Source organism: Melopsittacus undulatus, chromosome Z (genome assembly GCF_012275295.1).
Source record: "Melopsittacus undulatus isolate bMelUnd1 chromosome Z, bMelUnd1.mat.Z, whole genome shotgun sequence".
Classification (NCBI taxonomy): domain Eukaryota; kingdom Metazoa; phylum Chordata; class Aves; order Psittaciformes; family Psittaculidae; genus Melopsittacus; species Melopsittacus undulatus.
Window position 1 is genome coordinate 28,228,073 of NC_047557.1, and position 8,920 is coordinate 28,236,992.

The 8,920-nt window shown below is 46.5% G+C and overlaps 1 protein-coding gene across 1 annotated transcript; it reads left to right on the forward strand.

The window, feature by feature from the left end:
• The first annotated feature begins 438 nt into the window (after positions 1-438).
• On the forward strand, positions 439-4,244 carry DMRT2 (doublesex and mab-3 related transcription factor 2). The gene is made up of 4 exons (XM_005155013.3): positions 439-477; positions 1,045-1,398; positions 1,483-1,585; positions 3,226-4,244. The coding sequence occupies exons 2-4, from the start codon at positions 1,063-1,065 to the stop codon at positions 4,242-4,244; spliced, it is 1,458 nt and encodes a 485-aa protein (XP_005155070.2). The 5' UTR covers positions 439-477; positions 1,045-1,062.
• Positions 4,245-8,920: the final 4,676 nt, after the last annotated feature.

Sequence of the window (8,920 nt, forward strand, 5' to 3'; positions counted from 1 at the left end):
GATCGAGCACGCGCTTCCCGATAAGGCCTCTGAGCGCACCCCCAAGACCCCTCTGAGCCCCCCTCCCTCGCCCGCACCCACGAGCGGGCGGGTGGCGGCTGGCACACGCGGGGGGGGGGGAACAAGGGGCGTGTCCGGGGCGGCTCAGGCCAATCAGAGCGGCGGCGGCCGGCGCTGAAAACGCGGCGGGTCGGGCGCGGCGGGCACTGTGCCGCGGGACGGGCGCGCGACGGGCGGCGCGGGTGCCATCTACGGCGCTGCTGCGGAGAGCGCGGCCCCGCCCGGCCCGGCCCGACCCGCCGCGGAACTCAGTGACCCCCCGACGGCGCCGCGTCCCGGAGCCTTGCACCACCCCGAGGTGCGGGGACCGGGGGTGCCCTCCTGCCTACGGCCGCTCTTGGGCAGCCCTACGAGCTGTGGGAAGAGGGAGGGCTGCGTGCACTCGTTCCGCCTGCCGGCCTCGGGCGCTGAACCCGGGTAAGTGCAAAGTGCGGGAGGAAGGATGGGTAGGTCGTGTGGGAGAAGGCGGGGGTCCAATGGAGCTGCTTCTGCGGTGCAAAAAGCTGCAAGAGCTCATCCTGCTGTCCCGAGTGGCGGGAGCGGACGGCAGGGGTATGTGGTGCCCAGGCATTCCCTATTTGTCCCCTACGTCTGAACGTGGTGAACAGAGAGGTTGTCAGGATCCTGAAACAAATAGGTCCCTGTGAGGACCTGGCAGACTATTCCTTCTGCTCCCACCGCCGCTGGGGACGCGCACAGCTCCGCTCTCACCTCGGCGGCGAGCAGTGTCTGGCGGTGGGGGGAAGAGAGGGAGCGACCGTCGAGGTTGAGCTAAGCCCTTCGTGGAGCGTGAAGAATAGGGCCGAGCAGACGGTGAAGGGGTAGATGATATCCCAGGAAGGCTCTGCCGTGAGTTCCCGATCGGGGCGCATCCCTTCGGGGCTGCTGGTGGGCCGGTCGATTCCGAGGCGGCCACCTACGAAGCGGGTGTGCCCCGGCTGCCGTCCCGCCGAGGGGACGAGCGACCTGACCCTTCTCTTGCAGCTGCGCTGTCACGGAGCCATGGCTGAAGGACGTGCCCCTGCCGACTGGGAGATCGACGTAGAGAGCGTGGAGGGGGAGGCGGCCGAGGCCCCCAGCAGCGGCGCCGGCCCGGAGGAGGAAGAGGAGGAAGGCGAAGAAGCGGCGGCGGCGGCCCCGCGGAGGGGCGAGCCGCGGAAGCTGAGCCGCACGCCCAAGTGCGCCCGGTGCCGGAACCACGGCGTGGTGTCGTGCCTGAAGGGACACAAGCGGTTCTGCCGCTGGCGCGACTGCCAGTGCGCCAACTGCCTGCTGGTGGTGGAGCGGCAGCGTGTCATGGCCGCCCAGGTGGCCCTCCGACGGCAGCAGGCCACGGAGGTAAGAGGGGTAGGGACGAGAAGGGACGGGACGGACGGAGCGAGCGGCTCCATGACTGACGGGGCCGCCCGATCGCTGTCCTAGGACAAGAAGGGGCTAGCGGGGAAGCAGGCGAGCCTGGAGCGCAAAGCCGTCTACCAGAGGCACGTCCGGACGCCCAGCCTCCTGGCCAAGAGCATCCTGGAAGGTAAGCGTACCCCCCGCTCCTCCGCGGGCAGCTCCGCAGCCCCGGCTGGCAGCTGGGAAACCCTGCTCCGCCCCAAGGAAAACCTGGACCTTCCGCCCGAGCCGCGGCTACTCTCGGGTACGCGTGAAATGCAGCGTTATTTCCCGAAATAAGCGCCGAATGGCGTTAAAGCAAACCGGCGACTGGCGCCGTGTGGCGCAGGCCTCCTGCCCTTCGTGGCTGGGATCGATGTGGCAGAACTTAAATTGCCCCCCCTCCCCCCTCCAATAACGCCTGAAATGCTAGCAAGTGTAATTTGAAATTTGAGAGTTACTGTTACAAGCTGACATTCTTTTTACATGACTACCCAGCAGCGTTTTGCAGGGCAGGGTAATTTGTTTGCGGGTGTTTTTATCAGCACAGGAGTAGATAAATTATTATCTCTGTGTTTTTTGATCTGATCTGACACAGCAGCACTATTTGCAGCTTTATGAAGTATAAGAGATGCATGATAATCTGCCTTTTTTTTTTCCTTTTATTTTTTTTTCTCTTGAAAGTATTAACTGCGGAAGAATGAAACTTTAAAGATTGATATTTTAGTGAAAGGGTGTATTTTTATTCCCCACTCCCTCTTGGGATCATGCCCAAACTTATTTCTGCATATGTTCTAGTTACTTTCCAAACTGTAGTCCTGTAAAGCATTACAATTCTCAAATCTAGCTCTTTTTTTTTTCTTTTTCAAAATAGAAAGCACTTTTCTCTGCCTGTGACCGCACAATTAAAATCCTGTCCTGTTAGAAGCCTCTTAATTTTCATCTACAGTTCACCATTTAAAAACAAACAAAAATATCTCTTCTGTATTCTTTCCTCTAATTTATCTTAACTTTCTTTTTCTTTTCTCCTAGTTCTCCTTCGAATTTTCTACCATCTGTAGCAATGTGTACGTAGTGATTCATCTTTAGAGAATAGAAAAGGCATCAGCTGTAGGTATAGATATCTGCCTTGGCAATGGGGAAACCTGTGTGAGAGGAATGGGAGTGAAAGCAGGTAAAACCCTGTTCTTGTTACTCCTGTAAGCAGTTCCATTAATCTGATGGGATTACTTGTCTGAGTAGAGCAAATGGGATTGGACCTTGCTGGTTATAATAAATAAATCTAGGTAGCCTGGTAATCGAGTATACATGAGACTGGCTTTCTATCTTTATTGAAGTTCTCTTTTAGTTCTGAAGAAATAAAATGTTTGAATACTTTCTGTATTTGTTGAAAATAGATGGTTATCTCCTTAATCTGCATGGTGGAATACCAGTCATAACACACAGCAGGGTTTTGCGCGCACACACACACATACCCCCCTACCCCTTAATTTTTTTTCCTCAATCTGCTGTTTCGGAATAGCTTTTCAAAGTTACTAATCAGCTAGGAGACTACACATGTCAGGGGGGCAGGGTTGGCTTATCTGTGCTGAAGAACTTGTGCAGAATGTGCCTGATGGCGCAGGGAGCTAAGGCTCCATGACGTGGTTTTGACAGGAGCTGGTGGTGTCCATGGTTTGTAGCAAGTGCTCCGCGCCTGGCTGGATTGGCTTCAAACAGAGCCCTGTTACAAACACATTGATGGTTTTCTTATGCAGCCTCATTCCTAACGCTGCTTTGTTGTTCTAGGTTACCGTCCTATTCCAACAGATCATTACCTGGGAGGGAATTCATCCTTGCCACCCCCTGTAAGTGACAGGATGAGAAAGAGACGGGCTTTTGCTGATAAAGAGTTGGAGAACATTATGCTAGAGAGAGAGTATAAAGAGAGGGAGATGATGGAAGCTACACAAGCAGCTGCCCTTTTCCTCCCTAACCGCATGGTGCATGGAGCTGAATACAACTCCTATAAGACAGCCTTCAACACTACTCAAGTTGATACTCCAAACAAGGAGTTTTGCAATTTTTTACCGACCTGCCTTGATCTAACCATGCAGTATTCAGGATCCAGCAACATGGAACTGATTTCTTCAAATGTCAGTGTAGCTACTACCTACAGGCAGTATCCTCTGCCTTCTAGGTTCTTAATGTGGCCAAAATGTGGCCCCATTAGTGATGCTCTCCTCTACCAGCAATGCCTGTTAAATGCTACTACTGTCCAAGCTCTCAAACCTGGGGCAGGTTGGGATGCTAAGGTGTCACAAAGTCAGGACTGTTCAAATACTGAGCATGACATCATGCCTCCAAAACTGGAAAATTCGCTTGTTCTGACCCATGCTCAAGACATTCAGCAGCCATGTAATGAGATACCATGCCTTCCTCAGGAAGCTCGTGAAAGATCAGCTTTCTCTCCTCCAAAAAGGACTTTCTCTCAGATTTCTAATAAGGATTCTCTGGCTCATCAGGAGCAGCTATTAAGCAAGATCAGCAAAACTAGTACCAAACTTCCTCTCAAATACAGTCCATTTCAGTTGATGTTCCACCAAACGTTTCCTGACAGGTCAGGAGCAGAGGTGAGAACATCATTTGTGAAAGAGAATTTTGAAGATGCTTCTAAGAAATACAGGGAGTGTACTATTAAAGAGAACCAAAAATGCAAGTTTTCAACAGATAAATGCACAAAAGACTTTTCTGGGGCCAAACAGGCAACAGCAAAACTTCCAACAACTGAGCCACTGTCATTTTCAGTTGAATCCATCCTTAAATGACCTTCTGCAGTTACTAATGTCTCTCAGTGAATAAACTATACCTTCAGTGTAGAGAGTTTGTGTGCTTTGCCTTCTGAAGAATTGCTACTGCCTGCCTTATCTTTTAAAATATTTTTTAAAAAGGAATTTCTGCTGTAAATGGTAATTCTTTTATCTCAAAATGATCTGCATAAATATGCATGATTTTGAAAAAAAAAAGATATTTATTTTTTTTTTTAAATGGAAACTGCATGTATAGACTGTAAAAGTGTTATTTTAAGCAGCACTTCAAGCCATTAAATAAAATGAGATTGCCTACAAGCATAGACTTATTCCTGGCCTTTTTTGTTTCTAGTATCTCACAGGCGAGTATGCTCTGTTTTCAGAATATACTTACGTTTTTTTCTGCAATTATCAATTTAGTTTCTAGTTATCTTGGTGGGGTAAGTGGCTTTGAACCTCCAGTAAATACAAGGAGGGTAACAAAGGTACACATACACTAGTATGGATGTGCAAGACTTTTTTTTAATAACTTAAGCAAGGTTTGGATCAGATTCCAAATGCCTTTCCTATTCTGATACGCTGAACAGGGAGTGCATGCTAGCATGAATGGCTGGTTTATTCTGCACCTCTCTGTAAAAGCTTCTGTTCCTAAAGTAGAAGAGTTACTAGATTGGATTTGAGGAGAATGGCTCTCGTGAGCTTTCAGATTAAAAGTCAGCATTTTTTAAAAATCAGGTTTTGAATAAAATGTTTAATGTTTCTATATCTGACTTTACTTTGGATTTCCATCCCCTAGTATATTTTCCTGTGATTCTTGTGCTGGGGTAATTGAAATGACCCTTAGGCTGTAAAAATGACTCACATAATTATCACTGCTAATGAGAAATCAAGTTGTGATCTCTCAGTAATTCCATGCTGTTTTGCAGGGATAGCAAAAATAAAGGAGATTAACCGCTAGAATTTACCTGGGAACCTGAAATGCCCTCAAAGCTGTAGAAAAAAGTGTGATCAGCTGTCATTATGACTGAGCTTGAAGCTTTATAAATTCCTGATTTTGGAAGTTTTTCCTTGTATATTATTGCTAGTGTATCTAGTGCTAGCCAGCAATCCTTTGGTTACCTTGATTCCCTAATATTTTTATCCTGTGGACACCACTCTGCCAATTAAAAGGAGATGTGGTTTGTTCTCAATTTTTATTGTTTTCTAATGACAATTTCTTTTTGGTACTTGAGAGCAGAATGTAGAATTTTCTTATTTTATTACACTTGCTGGACAGGTTAAATGCTTATTTTGCTATGAGTAAACCTGAGCCTGAGAGTTTCTGATCCTGTAACTATCTCTGACAGTGTTTACTGTTTCTGTTGAGTGCTGCTGCTGAATAGCAAGACCCTTTTCATGGAGGGGAGGAGCGCTCTGCCCTGGGTGATTTTCTAAGCCATTTTCTTAAAGCAACAGATACATTGGAGAAAACACATTTTATGTAAGATGTAAATTTTTAAAGAGCACATCTTACAAAGCACATAAAATTTTTATGTCAGGAGTCTAAACAAATCTGTTGTAATTTAAAGGAGTCTTGGCCGCTGGCTAAGGTTTCACTTTCCAAAAGCATTCACACTAACCAGATTTTGCCTAGCCGAAAATACATCTCGAATGCAGTGAGATGCTTTTCATTTTTTTTTTTCAGACTCTATCCAGTTGCCATTAGAGGGAGTTTTAACTTTATTGAGAGCTGAATCTGCTTGTTGAAAAGTTTAGCGGTCAGACCAAGCTACGCAGCTTTTAGTCAGAGTAAATGGAGAGAAATTCTTCACATTTCATGTCTGTTTGCTTTCACCACAGCTTCATTCTTTGGCTTAGTTGAACATTAAATGCTAACAAGGGGTTTTAATTTAAGCAGGGTTTCATTTATTATTAAAATACATTTTTTTTTTGTTTTTCAAGCTGCTGGCATAAACTTGGATGACAGATAAAGAAAGTTCAGCAATATATGTGTGAACCAATTTTGGACACTGGAATTAGTCCTTCATAAATATTTTTTTTTGTCTGACAGTGTTGCATCTAATGTTGTTCGGTTTAGCAACTGAAACATTTTTCCAGGAAGTCACTTGTCTTCATTTAGCTCTTAAAAAAATGCTAGAAATCCAAAACCCTCCAACAGTCTGGTATCTCTTGACCATTCAAAGAACCAGTTGTAGTGAACAAATTCAGACTCTGAAGATGTACTGAACACTAAAATGTATAATCACAGAATTGTTTAGGTTGGAAAAGACCTTTAAGATCATTGAGTCCAACCATAAACCTAGCACTGTTAAGTCCACCAATAAGCCATATCCCAAAGTGACACATCTACGTCTTTTAAATACCTCCAGAGATGGTGGACTCAACCACTTCCCTTTGGAAACCCCAGATCTCCTTGTTTACACATAGAACAAAACAAGTGCCAATTTGGTATAATGATTTCCAAATAATCGTATTTATGTCTCAGTGGTTACCAGACTTTTACACAAGAAAGTAACATATATCTATACTATATTCACACACTTATATACATAATAGATACATGTTTCAGATAGTTTTGTTCAAATCCCAATCAGCAGGAGTGCCATTTCTATTGCTATCTGAAAAAACGTGATCCTTGAGGTGAAACTTGAACAAATTTTCCTGTACTTTTGTTTTCTTTCATTTCACAGACTCTGGACCTTACCTCTCATGAATCTTGAAAACTTGTTCCACCCAGATAATTTTTTCCTTTCCTTTGTTAAAAAAGGTAAAGAAATATAAAGACTATGGTTCATGGAGAGGATGGTTAGTAGCTTGAGCAAGGTAACATATAAATAGTGTATGATTTTTCTGACACATCTTTGCAGTGGATGTGTAGCACTCTTGCCTCTTTCAGTCATGTGCTGCTCCACAGCAGTAGTGACTTGTCTGCATGTCTAGCGTGGCTGTACAGACTCATGGAGAAAAGAAGTCCTTGCTCTGAAACTGCCTAGAACTTACTGCTAGGCAGTGTCTCCCTGGCAATAAAGCAGCTGTTAAAAACATCCTATGCTCTCCTATGCTCCCTGCTTCTTAAACACATTTTCTGTGGCATTTGTTGGGTTTGTGGACACCTGTGTCTCCTGTACAGAGTGAGTGGTTTTGGGTATGAGATTCACCTTTCTGCTGTGCTAATGTACATCAGGTTGCCTATCATAGAATCATAGAATGTTTTGGATTGGAAAGGACCTTAAAGCTCATCTATTTCCAACACCTCAACCCCCTGCCATGGTCAGGAACACCTTCCACTACACCAGGTTACTCAAAGTCCCATCCAACATGGCCTTGAACACTGCCAGGGATGGGGCAGCCACAGCTTCTCTGGGCAAACTGCTAAGAACTTCTTCATAGTATCTCTAACCTAAATCTTCCCTCTTCCAGTTTAAAGCCATCCCCCCTTGTCCTAACAATACATGCCCTTCTAAAAAGTCCCTCTCTAGATTTCTTTTAGGCCCCCTTTAGGCATTGGAAGGCTGCTCTAAGGTCTCCCCAGAGCCTTCTCCTCTCCAGGCTGAACAAGCCCAGCTCTCTCAGCCTGTCTTCATAGAAGGGGTGATCCAGCCCTCTGATCATCTTCATGGCTTCCTCTGGACTCACTCAAGCAGGTCCATGTCTCTCTTGTGTTGGGGACTCCATAGCTGGATGCAGCACTGCAGGTTGTGTCTCGTGAGAATGGAGAAGAGATGAAGAATCCCCTCCATTGACCTGCTGTTCACGCTCCTTCTGATGCAGCCCAGCATATGGTTGGCTTTCTGGGCCGCGAGGACACACTGCTGGATCACACTGAGCTTCCCATCAACCAACACCCCCAAGTCTTACTCCTCAGGGCTGCTCACAATCCATTTTCTGCCCAGCCTATAGTTGTGCCTGGGATTGCCCTGACCCAGCAGCAGAGGCTTGTACTTGCCCTTGTTGAACTTCTTGATGTTGGCATTGGCCCATCTCTCCAGCCTGTCCAGGTCCCTCTGGATGGCATCTCTTCTCTGCAGCATGTTGACCCCATGCAGGTTGGTGTCATCAGCAAACTTGCTAAGGGTGCATCAGTCCCACTGTCCATGTTGCCAACAAAGATTTTGAACAGCACCAGCCTTAATACTGACCCCTGGGGAACATCACTTGTCACTGGTCTTCACTTGGACATTGAGCTGTTCAGCAAGTGTTTTACGTGTGACCATCCAGCCAATTCCTTATCCACTGGGTGGTTCATCTGTCAAGTCAATATCTCTTCAATTTAGAGACAAGAATGCCATGTGGGACAGTGTCAAACACTTTGCACAAGTCCAGGTAAATGTTGTCAGTCACCTTTCCTTTATCCACCAGTGCCATAGCCCCATCATAGAAGGCCACCAAAATTTTCAGACATGATTTGCCCTCAGTGAAGCCATGTTGGCTGTCACCAATCACCCCCTTAATGTCCATTTGCTTTAGCATAGTTTCCAGGAGGACCTGCTCCATGATCTTGCTGTGGACAGAGGCAAGACTGACCAGCCTGTAGTTCCCCAGGTCTTCCTTCTTCCCCTTTTTAAAAATGAGGGTTATATTTCCCCTTTCCCAGTCAATAGGAACTCACCAGACTGCCACGACTTCTAAAATGGGATGGATAATGGCTTGGCAACTTCATGTGCCAGTTCTTCAGGACCTGCAAATGCACCTTG

Excerpts from the sequence above, each read along its gene's own strand:
- DMRT2 (XM_005155013.3), top strand. The coding sequence starts at position 1,063 with ATGGCTGAAGGACGTGCCCCTGCCGACTGGGAGATCGACGTAGAGAGC. Across the intron at positions 1,399-1,482 it reads GACGGCAGCAGGCCACGGAG|GACAAGAAGGGGCTAGCGGG; the intron begins GTAAGAGGGGTA and ends TCGCTGTCCTAG. Across the intron at positions 1,586-3,225 it reads GGCCAAGAGCATCCTGGAAG|GTTACCGTCCTATTCCAACA; the intron begins GTAAGCGTACCC and ends TTGTTGTTCTAG.